Below are 19,264 nucleotides of genomic sequence, written 5' to 3' on the forward strand. Positions count from 1 at the left end.
TGCACTATAGCTGGATAAAAGTTATTTTTCTCAGATTAGTATTAAAAGTTTTGAAAATAACCGATAAACCGAAAATAAATTTTAATTTAGCTAAATTGCATTTCTGTCACTCAGAATGCATTTAAACACTTAAAGGAGGCATTGAATTACACAACGTCCAATCCATATTCAAATAATATACCCCTTAGCTCAATATAAAGAGCTGTATAGCTTGTGAGTGCGCTTTTGTTGAATTACGGCTATGTACTTTTGAAGTCGCTTCAGTATCATATACATACAGCCGTTGTATTGTCGTTAGGCAGCGTGTGGCGGGGTTAGGATTGGAATTAAGTTCGACTCTTGAATGCATCTTTTGTACATACATACATACATACCTGCATACATCTAAGCCCACATGGAGTCGTGTGCACTATATGCAGATAAATATGTATGCCCCTCTATGCCGTTGACTTCACTATCCAAGTGCATTCACTCTTTTCCCCCACTTATTTATTTACCATTTCTGTGCCTAATTGTACATATCACTAAATGGGCACATATTCCTTGGGTACGTATGTATTTTGGTATGTGTAACTCGTCGCGGCCCACGAATGAAGCATACATATGAAAGGGTCCAATGTTGGAAGCCGAGTTTTATCTGTTTGTATGCATGCATGTTGTGTTGTTTATTTGTACTTTCATACAGCATCGTCATCATTTTTGACACGGAGCTGTTGTGGTGTTCTTTTATGTTGATTTTTTATTTTTTTTTTATCGCTGGCTGATAGACCGACATTGTATACTTTGTACATACATACATATGTAGTTAGGTATTTAATCACATATGTACATAAATATGTGTACATTCGAACAGACATAACGTCCACGCTTGCTTAGACAGTCAGTTACTTAAACGACAAGGCAGTCAGCCAGCAAGCCAGTCCCTCAATCCTATAGCTTTCTACGAAATTCTTATTTATTTGTGATGTGATTCTCGCGTGTTCGCGGCAACGCATACCTTATCACTTTTTTGTTGTTGTTGTTGCTATGTGTTTTTAATGATCGTTCCTGCGTTGAAGTAAAGTTGTCGGCGGTGTTGGTGTTTTGGTGAGGGCTTTGATTGCTCTTTTATGTGTCTGTATGCGCAATAGGGTGGTCCAAAAATGTATGTGAAAAAGTAAAGTCTCAATTTTTATGCTAAAGCCCTATTTTTTATTTTGAAATCAGAAAGTATTTAGAGGCCGCCAAAGCGCTCAAAGTTTTCCATGTAAAAAACCACTTTTTGTAGAAATAGTATAAAATTCTTGATTTCTCTTCCGGAGATTCCCAATAATAATACCAATTATTTATTTTGCCATTTTTTCATAGTAAGTACATATGTTTTATAGGTCCGCTGAAACCCGCAGAAAATGCAATGGGGGGATAAGTAAATATTTTTGATTTCAAAATAAAAAAGATATGGGTATATTTTTTCGATATAGAAAATCCTAGGGGGCGAGAGTATTAAAATTCTGACTTTACCTATTTTGAACCACCCTAATGCGCACACACACGTACATACATACATGCGCGCTGTGTATATTTATCATTTACATATGTATTCACTATTTATTTATGTACGGAGTATATATGTATGTACATAATGTGGTCCGCGCATTTTATCGCATTTCGAAAGCATTTAAATTTCGCTGCCACGCACCCGACGCGATCAGTACGAAATGAACAGCGCGAGTTGACGCGACCCCAGACGTGCCGCGAACGCTGACCAGCGCGCTCCTGTAAAGTGGGTGCGCGCGAGCGCCAAAGTGTGCGCGTTGGAGTCAAAGCACAAGCACGAGTGGTGCTATGTAGTTATACCGAAAATATTGTCTGTGGAAAGTTGCAGGCCGCAAGGACTTCGTCATCATCATCATCAACGGTGTTTTTGCCACGGTGCACTTGCACTTTTCGTACTCACTGGTGCAAAGCTTTAAAGCTCTTGGAGCGTCTGCATACAAGCTTTAACTACTCCTCGAGTACTTAGGAAGTTGAAAGGATAAAAGCAGTCTTCGTTAAGAAAGTGAAGGATTAAATTGAAGTGAGGGAAAAGTGAGCTGGAGCGCCTTCGCAGTAATCTTTGTGTAGCTGAACTTTAGAATGCATCTTGCCTACGGCTGCCTCAGTGACTGACTACAAAGTCATCGAACCTCACTATACTGCGCTTTTCGAGCAAGCTGTTTGGTGTCCTGTGGATCAGTGCAATATTTTTTTATTTTCATTTTTATTTTCATTTTTATTTTTAAAATAAGTAGTTGTACTGTACTAGTAGTTGTCGTGTGGCTGTTTTTCTTTGAAAATTTATAATTTTTCTTTATTAAAAGTGTGTGATTGCCTTTTTTTTGGCGCTTGTGTGTGTATTGAAGCTTTAATTAGTTTAAAAACTATTAAGTAATCGTAAAAATTCCAAGCCTTATGTTTTAATTTGCTTTAATTTTAAGTTATCTACATTTTTAACGTACTTTCAAACAAAGTTTATGTATAACAACAAAATCTTTGCAAGTCTTCCATTTGTTATACATAAATTTGCAAATATAATTTTTTATGATTTGTTTTGTTTTGGCTTTAAAATTTAAAAATTGCATGTAAGCCTTGTATGATGTTAAAATAAGAAATTAATTTTAAAAATATTTTTGTAATAAAATATAAAAAATATGAAAAAATAAAAATATGCATTAAAATTAAACGAAATATGTTTTTATTAGAAAAATAAAAAGTTTCGCTGAATAGGTATGCAAAAAATAAGAAAACTCAGGATAAAAAATAAGTTCGCCTCTTAGAATTTTATGGTAGGTACACTTCCCCCACCGAAAATTAGGGCGACGGCAGAGGATGTGCGGAATCCAGGATCGGCGCGCTTTAGGTTGACGAATATGCTCCGCGTTGCTTGGCAGATGTGGGGTGCAGAAGCCCTCAACCCGGGACCCTCGCTGACAAGGAGAATCGCACGTGTGCGCCATTTGGCGCGCTAACGTGGAGCTCATACATGTCGATGATTGCCACCGGCATCGTTTTTAGGCCAGTGCACCAGCGCTTGGCAAACTTTGCTAGTTTGCGAGCAAGGATCATTCAGAACCCCAGCTAAAAATTTCCGCGGCCCAATGGTAGGTAAACAGCAACCGTTGGTAGCACGGGAACTGTTCCCGAAAGCTGCGCCAAAAGTGGGGAAGTTGGCGTGGTTTGCATGCAGCAGGGTGTGATGCCCTTCCTGACAAAATTGGCACGTCCCATTTCTCGGATAGTTCTTCGCGGTGCGTGAGTAGGATAAACATCGCGAGCAATATCGATGGAGAAGCACAAGGCGTAGCCGGCGCTCATAGTTTGCATCTAGGAATTGCTTACGATAACGGAGAGCTTGCGACCCGTGCCAGACTCTGCATTTAGACCTGTCTTCCGTTGCTGCGCACTGTGCGGAGGCATCTGTGAGTGGCGTCGCAGGCAATGCGCGTGTCATTGGAGGGGAGGCGCGTGGCGAAGACAAAAAAAAAAGGTATTGATATGAAGGGTTAGTTTTGTAAGACCACTAATTTCCCGAAGCAGCGCGTTATCAATCCCTTTTTTGTGCGGATGTCTGCAACACGAATTCTTTTATCAGTACTTTTATAAATCTTTGGGACCCTGCCCAAGCGCCACTCGTTAGGAGGAAGGCTTTTAACGGTGACCTACAACTAGGTCATCCAACGACTGCAATATCCGTTTGAAATGATTTTCATTTGTAAGCGTTTATGGATGTAGTTCTTTTAGATATTCGTCTTTCCATTGAAGTGAGTGTTGGTAGCTAAGGGCCTTTATTTCTTGGGGCGAAAGTATTGGGCCACCAGTTAGAAAGTGACCAGGTGTGAGGGCCTTACAATATGCAGCGTTAGAATTGGGCGATATTGGCCTAGAATTTAGACAGGATTCAATGGGAAAAAGTACGGTTTGAAATTTTTCAAAGGTGAATTTTTTAGAAGCGGCGGTACGTCTGATGCATGTGAGAAGCGTCGTTCTATGACACCTTTGCTGATTTTAAACGCTCTGCCAGTAAAACTCTAAACATCAAATGGGTCGGAAAAATCGACTCCAGTACTTTGAAAAGGCCTGGAAAGGGTCACTTTCTCTTCAGGAAGGGCAGCCATGATTTGGGATTGATCCAGCTTTTTATGAATGTCGCAAGCTTAGCAGTTATGAATGACAGCCTTTTTGAGATTATTTGCCTTAGGAGTGCAATACTGTTGGCGAAGCAGCCGTAGCACCAATTGATTTCCTCCATGAAGAGAAACGTTATGGATAAAGCGAACTAACAAGCTTGAGAACGAACAACTATAAGATAATAATGAGATGCTTTTGATTATAGGACGAAATGAGCGAATTTGCGAGTCGACCATTGACTAGCATTATACTCTAACAGTCTAAGCGGGGATTCAAGATTAGAATTTTGCTTTTCGATGAAATTGGAGTTTTTGAAGTCAGAACACTCTGTCATTCTGAAGAATGTTTCAGCCGATTACGAATTTTCCAGATTTTCGAAGGATAGGAGTGGAATCTTCGAGTGTGCCAGTTAGTCCTGTTGTGGAATCAAAAGACGCAAGCTAAAGCACGCAGTGCGCCTGAAAAAGAAGACGGAAACTTCTTTCTGTATCTTCTGTATCTTTGCCACTTGATTAGCGACGAGTAGACCCGCATTTTGAGCTATGAAAAAAAAACGATGGTTGAGTCTATTCAGCAAAATATATTTTGCGCTTTGAAAGTATATGGGAAATGGGATAGTTTCCAAAATGTAAATGTTTTTTGAGCCAACCTCATCAGTTTTAGGCACTCAAAAGTTTATTGTTTTGCGAAAATAGTGCATCAATTAAGTTATAAAACTATTACTATCAATTAAGTTATAAAACTATTACTATAAATATCTTGCAATTTTTAATACGTTTTCACGTTTCATCCTTTTTTAAGGCTATTCTTTAATTATTATTTTTTTGCTTAGTTTTGTGAAATTTGATATCGCATACCCGTGCAGCTTAGCTGGCAAGTATGCATCGTACATACATATGTACATATGTATATGTATATTGGAGTAAATACTCAAGTAAGTATGCAAATATGTATACAATTATCTGCAAACATGTGTGTACATTAGGGTGGTACGAAAATACGTGAGAAGAAATAAAGTCGGCATTTTTATGCCCCCACCTCTAGGATTGTTCTATACCGAAAAAATTTACCCCTATGTTTTATTTTAGAGATCCACCGAAAACCCCGAAAAATGCAAGGGAGACCAAACAAAAAAATGTATATAAAATACATGGAAAACTTTGAGCGCTTTGAGCGACCTCTAATATTTTTTTAATTCCAAAATAAAAAAAGGGGTATATTTTTTTGATAGAGAACGATCCTAGGGGGTGAGAGTATTAAAATTCCGACTTTACTTTTTTTTGGACCACCCTAGTGCACATGCTGCAAAATTTGCGCATATGGGTGTACATATTAATAGTCGCTTTAAAGAAAGCGCTGCTGCCAATGAAGTCATAAAAAAGTTATGATTTTCCATAACGAAAACCATTCGAGACGGGAATAAAAAAACACGATGAGTAGGAGTTTTGAAATTCCTGGAAATTATCATAAATATTCAATTCTTTTTAATTCATAGTTGAGCCATAAATGAACTCAATGAAATACAATTAAACTGAAAATTGAGTTTTTAATTACACAGTTCAATAAGTTTAAACTTTTTTGCAACAGCATAGCATGGTATATTTTTGAAAGAAAACATTGAGCTGACAGCGAAAACAGCTGAATAAACTCCTAGTCCAAGTCAGAGTTTTGTCTTGCTTACACTCAAAGGTTAAGAAGGTAAAAGGAATTTTTGCACCACACGCGCGCAAAGTTTTGAAAACAATGATGTCATACAGCTAATGTAAATTTTTTACTTAGTATTGTTGTTCACTGAAGAAAAGTACGAAAGTTCGGATGGTGGGGTGGTTCGAAGCGCAGGTACACAATATTCAACTTTTCGTCAAACCACACATTTCTTAATTTAAGACAATTTTATTCTAGTATGTACCCAGCAAACATTTGGAGTCATAAATGAGTCTTTAAGGAGTCCTATTTCGGAGCTATTACGCTCATAATGAGCTCATTTAAGAGTCCGATATGAGTGTGTTTCCCTTCCTACGAATGTCGACTTATATGAGCTTAAATTCATACATCAAATGAGCCTCAATATGAGTCATATTGGACTCTTATTGGCCTCATATACGGCTCATTTTGGACTCTTTTAAAACAAGTTTTGGCCTCATATATGACTCTTTTTGAGACCCTTATCGGCCTCATAAATTGCTACATTCGGACTCTTATTTTAGGTTGCTCTTTGAGTCTTATTCAACTCACTATATTTGCAAAGGCATTCCACAAAAAGTCCTTGCAAATAACATACATACATACTTACATGCATATACACATTCCAACATGCATTCAATAGCAACAGCTGAAGCTAAATTTTGTTCATTTTTTGTTTTCTAATTATTTTCAATTCCTGTATAAACAAGTTTAGATATAAATTTCAAATATTTATTAAATTTGTTGTTTGTTATATATATTATAAAGACACTTATGATCTCTTAACCTTTGAGTGCAAACAAAAGGAAACTCAGATCTGTAGGATGACAACAAAAAAACAAAAAAAAAACAAGTATGGCAAACTTTATCGAAATCGTCTTTTGACTAAAAAAATCCACATTCCTTGCCGATTTTGAAGGCCTCCAGCCTTTTTGTTGTCCATACATTTTGGGTCTTCTAACTTTATGCTGGATTTACTAGATAGTCATTAAATGGCACAGATTTTAACTAATGACAAAAATGGACATTTAAAATTCCCGTCCCATTATTTCCATTAAAAATAGTCGGTAAGTTCTTTTTCGCTTTTTTTTGGACAATTTCTGGTGAAAATATATTGCATATTGAAATTCCAAAGTTCTAGAGAATTTCATTCTTCACAACTTGTATACCTACATTTTTTTGTACGACGCTTAGATCACGGATGGGAATGTGGCAAACATAGCGTATAGCCCAGTTTTTCGTTAAAAGTCTAATTTTACTGGGCTAAAGCCTTCTAAGTTATTTTTAAGTTCCTTGTTCAATTAGATACTCCAAAAATTAAATTTTTTGACAAAAAAAAAACTGTTTTGTTTGCGAATATAAGTAAAATTTTCACGGAATTTATGTAGGTATATTTGTACAAAAATCGAAAATTATCAGAAACAAAATGAAATTCCTCAAAGAAAAAAATCTTAAACAAATATTTGAAATCATGTAGTTCAAAGATAGTTTAAGTACACATGTTTCTTCAAAAAACTAATTCTTTTAAAACTTTTTTTTATATATATTTTGTTAAAAAATAAAAGAAGTGCCACGTTTTTGACAAAAAATGTTTTTTTTTTACCAAAACAAGACCCTTTTAACGGAACATATTTTCATGCAAAAATTCATTCTTCAAAAAAAAAAAAAATCGTATACAAAAATTTTAAATTATGTAATTTAAAAATTTGTATGAGAAAAACACATATTTTTCTTCACAAACTAGACTTTTTAAAGAATTTTTTTGTTTTTAATTGAAACCTTTTTAAATCTAAAGTTTGTTAAAAATTGAAAGATAAGTTACTCTTTTGACGAAAAAGAAATGGGATTTTCACCAAAAAATGCACTTTTTCACGGAAACTATTTTCATACAAAAATTTTAAGTTATTATAAACAAAATTACATTTTTTCCTTAACAATTGTAAACAAATATTTTAAATTATGTGAATTAAAAATTTGTGTAAGAAAATTTAAATACATATACATATGTGTACTTTTTTCAAAAACTAAACCTTATTTTCCTTTAGAGTTAAATTTTTTCATGGGAATATTCCTTAACCCTGCTTTGATTACCATACTGTAAGTTTTTGTTAGTTTGTTGAGATTAACAACAAACATATTTTCAAAATTTTGCTTTTTCTAAGGGCAAAATTTTTTGGAAAAAACGAAAACGAAAACACTATAAACTATCAATATTTCTATGAAAGTTTTCAGTTGAAACTAGTGTTTTTTTTTTGAATTTCTGTACAGAAACAATGAAAAGAAGAAACATATCTAGTAAGTACCGAGCCGTATTTGAAAAGCGCTTTCCGCTAACTAAAAAAAATTTCACGAAGTATTTGTTAAAAAAAAAAGAAAATTTGTGATTTTTCCATTTAGTTTTTATTTAAAATTCATTAAAAAAAAACTTTTTCTTTTAGAAATTTTTATTTTTAAATATATTTTTGTTTTTATTTAAATTTTTTTTTTTGATTTTCGTATGCCATAAAAATACCTAAACTTTTCTTTGCATTCAGAGTTAACATCCCACATTTTTGTACAATCAGTAGCTCTTACAAATAACAATTTTTAATAAATTTTTTTTCATAATAAAAAATTACAAAATTGCGTATTTTTAAATTTCATCAAACAAAATGATGCATACCAGAAATAGTAAACTTTTTTTCATACGAAAAATAGTCACATTCCTTAGTAGCATCTTACAGCCTTTTTGAATTTGAGTTTCCAAATTTTTTCCAATGCGTTTTCTTGTCTTTGAATTTCTCCGAGTTACGAGTATCCCACCGACGCGTACGTTGCGCAAGGTCGCAGTGACCAAACCTTGCTTCATCACGTTCATACATGCGCGCGCATGCGCCTAGCAGCCAGCAGTATTCCATTGAAAATTTCCACTTTTCGCCTAACACAAATGAGTCCCTACAATTTCAGTGCCACCGCTCAATGTTTGCCAGCCCCATCGCTGCCTCTACGCTTGCGCCCAGCGATCCATAAAGTTCCATTGTATTTTATATGGCTCGATGGTCTCACGCTGCAGCGAGGTCCAGAAGAAGGTGCCGGCATTGGTGCGCGCAAAATGCACTGGCACATAGAATTCATCTTTCTGCACTGTTTGTAAGCGATGCGTACCATCTTCATTGTAGACCACAATAGCTGCGCCATCCTCACACATCTCCAATTCTTCGACTAGCCGCTGCTCGAGGTCTTCGTTGGCGCGATTGTCCATCTCGTTGGCGAGCCATTCAAAATCTGCATCGCGTTCGCCATTCGGTGAGGCGGCAATATATGAATTGCGGTTTTGTTGGCGTTTCGTGCGTGATTTGAAGACACCACCCAGTAGAGGTTTCAGCAGATTCTTCAGGCGGCGCGAGGGTGAAACTTTGGATTTCTGCTGCACATTGGACCAGTGTTGCTGAAGGAGTGAAGTGTGTTGATTGGTATAGTAGCTTGAATTCTTGTTGCAATTATTGTTGCAGTCCTGTTGTTGCATTAACTTGTTGGCAATGGCGGTAGACATATTTGGTTGTTGATTGATTGATGAGTTATTGAACCAATTTTATTGATCTTCCAATTGCGCGATGACTTCAATTTCTTTCCTTTCTTCTTGAAAGTTGTTGCCACTTGCGTTGCTCAAACGAGAATGTTATCTCTCACCGCTCCCACACAGCTTCTTATAGATTCTTCGCCTGCGTTGAGGTGTAAGAAATGAGAGCGTCGGTGCGTAAACAGCATCTCAGCCAATCAGCATCGCTGTTTGAGCGGCAGGTGCGCGCCAAGAAAAATTCCCAAGCATCACACAACACTGTGCTGCTGCTGCAATGGGATACTTTCCGTTCTGCGCAACTGAGCGTCGGTGCGTTGCACGTGCATGATAGCGCTCTCACAAGGATCAGCAAATAAGAAAAATTAGGGATCGTTAGTGTTTTGAAAGTTACCTGCAAGCAGGTCCTTTGCAAAATAACACGTATGTATGTACATGCGTACGGAGGAGCGTGAGAAACTCTTTGCTTGTTTTGTTAAGAAAAAAAAAATTGTGTATAAATAAAAGAAAAAAGGTAAAGGTTCTCTTAGTTTGCCAATTTTTTTTGTATGCTTTTTCTTTACGCACTCCTGGCCGTTGAAGACGTGTCCTACTTGCCAACAAACGTATTTCACGTGACTCGGCGCTATTATTATCCTGCTGATAGGAAGATGCTGCTGCGCTGTTGATGGCGATGAGTCAACTCCTCTGTTGATCACTGCCAAGACAGCTCATGCTCGCTGGCTCGTTCGTAGCGTGGGAACGTTATTTCGCTGCTATTAAATCAAATTGCTGTTGCTTTTTGTTGCGGTCCTTCTTAATTTGATCCTGTGCTGCTGCTGCTGCGGTACAGCTATGCACGGTCCTTGCTCCTCTCTTCGGTGCTTTAGTTCGCTCCTTCGCTGTTGTTATTCATTTATTTTTATTGATGCTGATGTCGCTAAGACCACTTCTCGTCATTGGTATTGTTGTTGTTTTGTAAATTAATATCGCTGCCATATGTTGCCGTTTAGCTGGCTTCACTCACAAGTGCTTCTTCATGGTTTTTGTTGTTTACTTTATTTTTATTTTCATCTTTTGTTTTGGGTTAATTTGGCTCTTGCATGAATTTTAAACGTTGCACTGACTGATAGGCGCACACTGAACGAAATTAACATTTATTGACTAGGTAAGTTCGAAAATTGATCTTTGTTGCTGCGTTGGCCTTAAGAAGTATAGAATTTGTCTTTATTTGTATTTTCAAATTATAGAAGCAATTTAAAAGCGTGCGAGTCTCTCCTGCATGAAAGCGTTTCTCTCTTTCTTTCTGAAGACCAAAACACTCAATTATTTTCAATAACATTGACCTTGTCGCAACAAATGAAATCAAACTACAATAAGGCACTTGTTTCGTTAGTTCACCGATCCTAGGTTTATCTTAGAAGAGGTCGAATTAACCGACTAAAGATAACACCGGCACACCAACTTCTTTGATGAGCTTCTTTGTGGTGGCACACTCGCTAAATTCTCTTTCTTTTTCATTCCACAGCTTGAGTAGCCGAAACCCTTTGATTTTCTACATTTTCGAAACCTATGAGTTACCATGCCTTCCCCCAAAGGTATTCCAAAGCGTCAGACGTTCGCAATTAAAGTGTTTCAGTGTTACTTCCACTCCTACAGCTTTTATGAAAATCATAGTGTGAAATTCTGAAGCTTCAAGCGAGCGTCTAAACAGTTTTACGCTAAACCCCTCTCCAACTTCCCAGCTAAAATAGCTGCTTTAGCTACCGATTACTTGCAACAAATCGATACCTGGTTAATGAATCCCAATTTGGTATGCTGCCGGATTGGGAGGAACAAATAAATCGCTGCAATTTCGCTGCTAGTGTTACCAAGCTCTGGTTCACTCTAAGAGCTCTGTCGAACTCTTCAATTTGTCACTGGTCACTCAAATCATGCCTATGCCCAACACAGGGCAGTTTTATTTACTGATATCTCTTCTTACCGCAGCAGTGAAAATTTCGGAGATCTTGTTTCAAGGCTCGTAAAATGTAAGGTAACATCACAGAACTTAGCACCATAGAACGTGTGAAATAACTTTCTTTGTAGCATTTGATTCGTTAAAGGCGTTTGACACAATCAGTCGCAGGCAGTGCTTTGAGGACTCTTGAACACTCTCTGAGCCAGATGTGTTCAGACATTGTACAAGTTGGTTAGGCTATAGTCGCTGCTTCCATGCAAGTACACAGAGGCAAAAGTAGGCTGGAAAAGCCCATTGTGATACCACTGGCGGAACCCATTTATTTACTTCCTTCTGAAATTAAACCACCGCTGAATTCAAGTCGGTTTAGCAATCTATAAAGTACTTTTTGATGGATTGGTTTAGCGTCTTGGCCAAGGCGGGACAGTGGTAGCGATAGTGTTCGATTGTCAGCACTTATTCCTCGTCAGTGCAGCTGCGACATAAATAAATAATTTAATATTCCAACCTCTTTCCATTCGTGCCTATGTGGTAGTGCCCGCTTAGTACTACGACTACCAATATGAGAGAAGAGCGCTCAAGCCGTGTGAGAGCATCAGATCGCTTTTTATTAATTTTGGCTGGTTTGGCCTGGTAGTATGATAGAAGGGGAGGGATCAACGGTCCACGTGGTGTTTAGGGTGTGTGTACGTCCCGAGCTGAATTTATAACGAACATTTCCGTTTCTTTCTATGCCAAATCATCGGCCATGCAGTTACCAGAAAAGTGTCTGCGCCCCAGTAGCATCCCTGCAGGGAAAGCTACTAGTTGTGAACTAGAATTCTACCGGTTTGCGTTTCAGCCGAACTAGTTCACGTTCTATCCTTTTTCAATGTTAGCGACTGGTATTTTTAACATTGCGATGTCCTAACCACCCTGGAAGAATTTTAAGGCCGTAAGCGATGCGAATACTCTTGCCAATCATCTGCTTCGAAGTTAATTGGTATGTGTCTCTAACCCGGTACCCATATAACACTAGTTTTATATTTGGCTGCGAGATCATTAAAAATATTTCTGCACTCGACTGGGGGTTTTAGATGAATAGATGTAATCCATAGTTGATGTGATTTTAAAATTTTATAGGCAGGCTGGTTGCAACTACTAAAAAAAGACGATAACTCTCATTAAACACTTCTAAAAAATTTTTCCCAGTGTACGCAGCGCATCATATTAACTTGACCGCAAATCTGGCTACCGCATTAACATCAGTGCAATTTCTTATAAGAGTACCAACACACACAAATGTCGAAAACATTCGTCTTTTTTTAAATTGAAATTCACTTTTTACCCTATTTTGCGTTTCAAGAATATCAGACCTGTTTTGAAATTTTGCGAAATTTATTAACGTGCCAGGCAAGAAGAAAAGGATTCGCCGCAAGAAGCCTTGCAGCGGCATAGCAGGGAAGAAATCGTCGAAAGGCACGTAAATGACATAAAAATGGGAAAAAGTAAAATAAAAACAAGTGAACTATAAAAAGGTAATGGAAAAAACACGTAACCAAAAAACAAAAAAATATAAAAATGCGAAAGAGCATCAGAAGCGAAAAATCAAAATAACAGGTTACGTATTTATTGAGCACGTATGAAAAAAATACAAGAAACAAACCAAAATTTAAAATAATATGGTAAGGGAGCGGTTAAAGGAGCGGTAATTTATCTCTATACTGACACGGGATATTTTTTTTTTGAGCTGTGCTGCCTGTGATGTTGGCTGGATTTTACTTTTAAGTTTATTTTTAAATTGTTTTCATTGCTTTTTTCTGGTTGTTGCCTACAAATTAGGGGTTGCTGCAGCATTTTAGTTGGAAGCGTAAATATCATAGCGTACATATTTTATTATACTTGTGCCTCACCACAAAAGGTTGCGGGTTTTCCACCGAAATTATTAAATGTGTTATATTCAAAGACTTCCGCGAAAATATTTCGGAAAGTATTTAGATTTACGTGAACTGGACCGATTCGAAAATACTCTCATTATTTTGATTCTATTGATAAGATTTTTAAAAATTTTTAGGTGATTTTTGGTAAAAAAATTTACAAAATTAAAAACCATTTTCATTTGTAAAAAAAAATTATAGGTATTTTAAAATCTGTCCAGCTCACGTAAATCTTAATATTTATCCCAAATATTTGGCGGAAGTCTTTAAATTTTATAATTCCGATGGTAAAACAGCAACTTTTTTTTTTTGGTGAGGCACTCTAATGCACATATACATATGTGTGTAGTTTATACATATGAATTTGTACTTCTTTAAAACGTTAAAAGGGTTTATTTTTTCACTTTGTTGCTTTGAAGATTTTAACACATTCTGGTGTTGTCATACTTAATGACTTTTGCCCGAATTTTGGAGAAAAAAACCTAAGCCGCATACATATGTACTACTGGGCGCTTAATCATGCTCAACCATACATGGCCTTTGGTGTTGCTTTATTTTAGCGATGCCGGCTGACTTTTATCGTATTTATTTGCACAACTTTATTACCCAATTAAATGTTGTAGTTTTGTTTCGCTTTGTCGCATTCCCTTTAATTAAAATCGCTACTCGTTTTTATTTTTGAAAAAAAGTGGGACTTTCGAAGTACTATGATGTATTTTGGAACGAATTTCCGTCAACCGTTGACAATTTTGGTTTGGAGACAAATCGGTTTCGGCCTTCTGCCCTTTTCATCGGAAGCATCAACAATCAAAAAGAAACTTTCGAAGCTACACCAACGAGTTTTCGCCATATCTAATTTTAAAATCTCTGTGCATAACTTATAGCTCTGTCCGAATTGGGGAATGACCTCCCCGAGCCGTTTGAGACTACCTAAACATAGGCTCACCCTCTTGTGTCTTCTTATGTGTGGATGCTGGAAGCAGGATCCGGCATTAACATCAACTATGATGCTAGTCTGGGGATCATATGAGGAAAAACTCTTGCCAACAGGTGCTACTATGGGCTCAAACGGCAATTGAAAAGTATAGCTCTTTAGCAAAGAACAAAAATTGCGCTCCTTAAATATCTCATACGGCTCGTCCTTTAATATGGCGCAGAAATATGGACGATGTCGAACAGAGATGAGAAGGATCTGAAGATTTTTGAGAGAGCGAATTCTCTGCAACATCTATTGCCAGCTCGCAACCTTCGTTTTGGCAACCATGGGGCTACATATGTGGCCATCCACATTGAATGAGGCCACCTCTAGCTTTTTTCTTGGCTGCTAATAAGAACCGCTTCATCGCAAACACCGAGCGTTCTGTTCCCTCCAATACTAAGCTTATTATTCAACAAAGAGAGTTTGGTGAGATTGCTGCGGACTAAAAAAAAATTACCTTTATGATCTACAGATGGACCAAGCACTTCACCATAGCACACATCTCACGCTTAATGTCTAACAAGTCCGACATACCGATCCTCGTGTGGCTCCCTCACCGATCAGGGAAGGTCAGGTGGGCTTCGTTTAGGTGTAAGTAAAAGAACATTCTATGAGCGAAGATAATAATTTTGGCTTTCGACATTGATTCGTATTGAAAGACGCAGTTCGCTAAGTGCCAATGAGCGTGGTGTAGGAAGCCTCAGACACGGCACCGAAAAGGTTCAAAATGCTCAGAGTCTGGATTCGATCTATTGCTGAGAGAGCAAAAATATCAGAAGATTATAGGCGTCACAGATGAAAGCAATAAAGAAGCCTTTTAACCTAGGTAATAATGGCAGTAGGCAGTAAAAGTCTACCAGGAGCCCGACTGCAAGATGTTGAGGCAAAGTATCTCACAATAACCTAGGTAGAGAAATTAGGTGTCATCGGACCCAGCGAAGATCTTGGAGATGTTGGAGATGCTCCAAGACTATGACCTAGCCATATGTACAGGTGGTCTAGCTTCTAAACAACGAAAGCTTAAATATTCTTGCGAAGTGCTACAACAAGTGTAATTTTGGTAAAGTTTACAAAACTGACACTGAACCTCGAGTCAACTTAATGGAACTTTTGAAAGCTGAAGAGTCACTCCGTGACCATGAGATGAACGATTTTTTCAAGAAATATTCATTTCAAATCATGTAGAAGATGCCCTTTTAAAAAGAAAAAAAAATTCTTTTAAGTTTTTTGCCTTTTGAATTTTTATAATTATTTTTTTAAGAAAATATGTATTTTCTTTTTTTAAAAGTAAACATATTTATTTATAATCGTACAAAATTTCGAATTTTAATAAAACTTTTTAAGGTGCTCTTGTTGCAGGCGAAACTCTACATATAGACCTATTTAAAACAAATTTAAAAGCTGATATTTTTAATAAAATTTTCGATAACTTCTTAATGCACTTGTCATCAAAACTTGAAAAACTCAGATTTTCTTTCCAAGATATCTGAAAACAGTCTTTCATTCAAACTTCTCTTTCTTCATAAAGCTTTAGGCCGGATATTCGTGACCTGGACACTGTTGAAAGTATTTCTCATATTTCAGTTTTTCTTGAAAAGAAATTCACGTTTCGAGTTTTTTTCACGTTTGAGAGATCTGCTTCAAGGTTTTTAAAAACTGGGCAGAAATGTTCAAAAAATTCAATTGCAATGTAAATTTTCGATAAATTTTTAATGCATTTTATTTTTCAAAATTTGAATAACTTCATAATTTTTTTTCCGCTTTTTTTTTATGAGATACTTTTCAGTATTCATATTGCAAAAAAAATCCAACCGAAAAACATTTTATGCTATATTACATACGAAAATCTAAGTTATTCATTCGAAAGTGTATCAAATTTTATCAAAAACTGAATTATTATAATTTTTTTTTAAATTTTGCGACTTGATTTTTTTTATGAAAAATGAGATTCTTGAGTGTATTCAATACGGTGCCGATAAGAGGAGCGAAATTTATGAAATCTCATATTGAAATGAAATCAAGGAAAATTAAAGCAGGCAATAGAAGGCATCTAATTTTAACAGATATTTGTATTAAATATAAAAAAAATTTAAATCTTTGCAAATACATACATACATACATATGTACATATATTTGTAGGAAATATCTCCCCATTGGGAAAATAAGTAAGCACCTTACGAGGTAATCCATGTTTTCTTTCAGTTGTTAGTACCAAAATTGTCATCATGGCTAATGCCACCTACTAGTAAAGCACAAAATGAACACCTCTGACGACACATTACTTTGTCAGTTGCAAAATAACTTGCAGCCGAAGTTTTTTTCCAAGCGCCGAGCTACTCCGAGCGACTGCTCTGCATTATGCGACTTACTTTGTAAAGCGGCTCAGAGGTATGTCTGATACCAAATGTACATTCTAAATTCCTACTTGCATAAGGCGGCCACGTCTTTGTTAAAGTAAGGCAGATTCGTCAGTGAAGTCGTAAGGACCGCCGGGTGAAGTGTAAGTTGCTGGTAAGGTATTGCCCTTCACCCGGCGGTCCTTACTACTTCCCTGCCGAATGTCCATTACTTTAACAAAGACGTGGCCGCCTTATGTAAGTAGGAATTTAGAATCTACATTTGGTATCAGACATACCTCTGAGCTGCTTTACAAAGTAAGTTACGCATAATGCAGAGCAGTCGCTCGGAGAACTTCGGCTGCACGTTATTTTGCAACTGACAACGTAATGTGTCGTAGGAGGTGTTCATTTTGCGCTTTACTAGTAGATGACATTGGCCGTGATTACAATTTTGGTACTAAAAACTGAAGGAAAACATGACTTACCTCGTAAGGTGCTTACCTAGTGGGTCTCAAATTCTTGTTGTTTTCATGTGCATAAAATTGCCAATTATAAAAACAAAAAAAAAATAGGCTATGACTGTTCCAGAAATTTCTCAATTTACACCAACAAGGGAATGCCAAAAAAACACGAACTGTGCAGTTTGCATATAACTCTCTTGTGCTCACTATAATTTCTACAACAAGGGTTGTTTTACGCATGCGCAAACGTATAAATAGCCAGCGTGTCGAGTGCCAGTACATCATTCGTAGCATTGCATTTGAGCGAGTAACTACAAATCGAGCTAAAAGTCTAAACTCTTGTTTTTTGTTTAACATCGTTTACATCTTAAAATATAAAAAAACATGTCCTACACTGCACTGCTGAACACTTGCAATGCCAGCGGTTTGGCCGAGCAACCTGTGAGCAAGCCAAACTACACGCCAGGCAAGGCGCTGAAGAAAGCCTACAAGCTATTGCGCCGTGTTTTCAAACCATCCACAACGGGCAAGCTAATCATTACTGCAGAGAAGCGAATCACAGCGCAGGGGCATCTGGAAGCTGCGGAGAAGCAGCACAGTCACAAAGCTGAAGCATCAACCGATCTCAACGATAGCGTATTGACCACATGCTCAACACTCAGCGCTGAAGAGTATGAGAATGGCCTAAATGAGTTGGCTGAGCTGTAGTCGGCAGAAGGCGAGGCGATTTCGGCTGAGTAGTGGCATCGGAATATACACTTCATCATCTTCGTGGTCTTAATGGATGCTACGCGCATCCTACTGGCAAGCCGCTAGTGCCTTGAAGGACCTGGTTCGTCCTTAAACCGTACCACTTACACTGCTACGAGTTACGCTTTACATTGTCACAGCTTTAATAGTTTGTACAGACGTGCGTGCGTACGCGTGTGATGCAGTCGAACTGCCAACCATCGATCGTCGATGCGATTTAAAGCCCTTAATTGATCTACGTTTGTGGACTGGCCTGCGACAAAGCATCGATGATTTTAAGAAAGCTTTAATTTTTTTTATAAATCACTGTCTTCCATTTAGTTTTTAAGATGATAAAAATCATATTTTATATGCATACATATATATTTCCTTGAGCTCTTTTCAATAAAGTTTTATGCGTGAAATTAGAAAAACTTTCCACTTTTCATCTTAAATTGGTCTGTTTTTTTTTGACAATTCCAGGACTAGATTGGACATCCAATAGGAATTTATTACATTACACGACTTCAACGAATTATTCAGGAAAAGAAACTAAAATTGGTAACTTATTTTTTTTTAATTTCGATAATTTCTAGCGGAGAGGTAGTGTCTCCAAGGTGGTCCCATACTAATTTCGTTTAGGTCAGGTCATTTCATCATGAAGAAATTAACGGTACTCCAAAATTTGTATATGAGAATTGAATTTGGATGTGTTTTTAACCGACTTCACAAACAGGCGAAGGTTATCAGTTCGTCGATATATTTTTTTATTTTATTTTTTATTTTTATGTATGTTACCGCATAACTTTGGACCACATTAACCGATTTCAATAATTATTTTAGATCCGATAATTGGATAGTGAAGAAATTAACGATAAACTTAAATTTTTATATGAGAATTGAAGTCGGTTTCGTTTTTTGCTTAAAAAACTAGTTTCTTCAAAAATTACTTGCTAATTTAAGATATTAACAAAATAATGCAACTATTCGTGAATTTCAGTATTTTTTGAAATTTTAAAATTTCATTCGGATTTTTTTAGATTTGTTCGGGATCTTTCGTGTTGTAGTTTTCAGTGTTTTTTTAATGAAATTTGGGAATTTTTTCGGGAATTTATTTAATTTTTAAAAAATTTTTCGGGGTGAAAGAGGAAAGTGGAGCTTATCCCAATTGTCTTCGATAAATACCGCAGGTCCTGACCCAGAGTTGGCATCAGTAAAGATTCGACAATGTGAGAGCCCGGGTTCAGTTTGGGAATTTAACCAGCATTCAGCTTCAGGAAACTCAACATTATGTAGTCTGTTCCATAAAGGTAATGGTGGCGTACTATACTGTCGCATTTGACTTTTAGTACTATTTTGTAAATATAATGTTGCCCCTTACTGCTGTTAGCAGACACACAAGTTTCCAACCAGACAAAAGCTAGTTCTCTTCGCAGACTTCCAACACATTTCAGCCTTGTATCAGCCTAACAGGCCTCACAGACTATTGTTTATTAAGGGTAAGGTCAGAGAACAA

At 36.9% G+C, this 19,264-nt stretch overlaps 2 protein-coding genes across 4 annotated transcripts; one reads left to right on the forward strand and one right to left on the reverse strand.

Moving 5' to 3' along the window:
- Positions 1 to 8,554: 8,554 nt before the first annotated feature.
- Positions 8,555 to 10,119, reverse strand: Ocho (ocho). The gene has a single exon (XM_017622809.1). The coding sequence runs from the start codon at positions 9,359 to 9,361 to the stop codon at positions 8,813 to 8,815; it is 549 nt and encodes a 182-aa protein (XP_017478298.1). The 5' UTR covers positions 9,362 to 10,119; the 3' UTR covers positions 8,555 to 8,812.
- Positions 10,120 to 17,254: 7,135 nt separating this feature from the next.
- LOC108368057 (uncharacterized) lies at positions 17,255 to 18,322 on the forward strand. Of its 3 annotated transcripts, none has more exons than XM_017622812.1 (2): positions 17,255 to 17,688; positions 17,719 to 18,322. In XM_017622812.1, exons 1-2 carry the CDS (start codon positions 17,404 to 17,406, stop codon positions 17,725 to 17,727), a joined length of 294 nt encoding a protein of 97 aa, XP_017478301.1. In that variant the 5' UTR covers positions 17,255 to 17,403; the 3' UTR covers positions 17,728 to 18,322. The 3 variants fall into 3 exon arrangements, with proteins under 3 accessions (XP_017478301.1, XP_017478299.1, XP_017478300.1); XM_017622811.1 differs by having other exon boundaries at positions 17,256 to 17,691; positions 17,722 to 18,322; XM_017622810.1 differs by having other exon boundaries at positions 17,255 to 18,322.
- The last annotated feature ends 942 nt before the right edge of the window (positions 18,323 to 19,264 follow it).

This window comes from Rhagoletis zephyria, unplaced genomic scaffold (genome assembly GCF_001687245.7).
Source record: "Rhagoletis zephyria isolate East Lansing unplaced genomic scaffold, Rhagoletis_zephyria_1.1 Rzeph_scaffold_02937, whole genome shotgun sequence".
Taxonomy (NCBI): Eukaryota; Metazoa; Arthropoda; class Insecta; order Diptera; family Tephritidae; genus Rhagoletis; species Rhagoletis zephyria.

Excerpts from the sequence above, each read along its gene's own strand:
- Ocho (XM_017622809.1), bottom strand. The coding sequence starts at position 9,361 with ATGTCTACCGCCATTGCCAACAAGTTAATGCAACAACAGGACTGCAAC.
- LOC108368057 (XM_017622810.1), top strand. The coding sequence starts at position 17,404 with ATGTCCTACACTGCACTGCTGAACACTTGCAATGCCAGCGGTTTGGCC.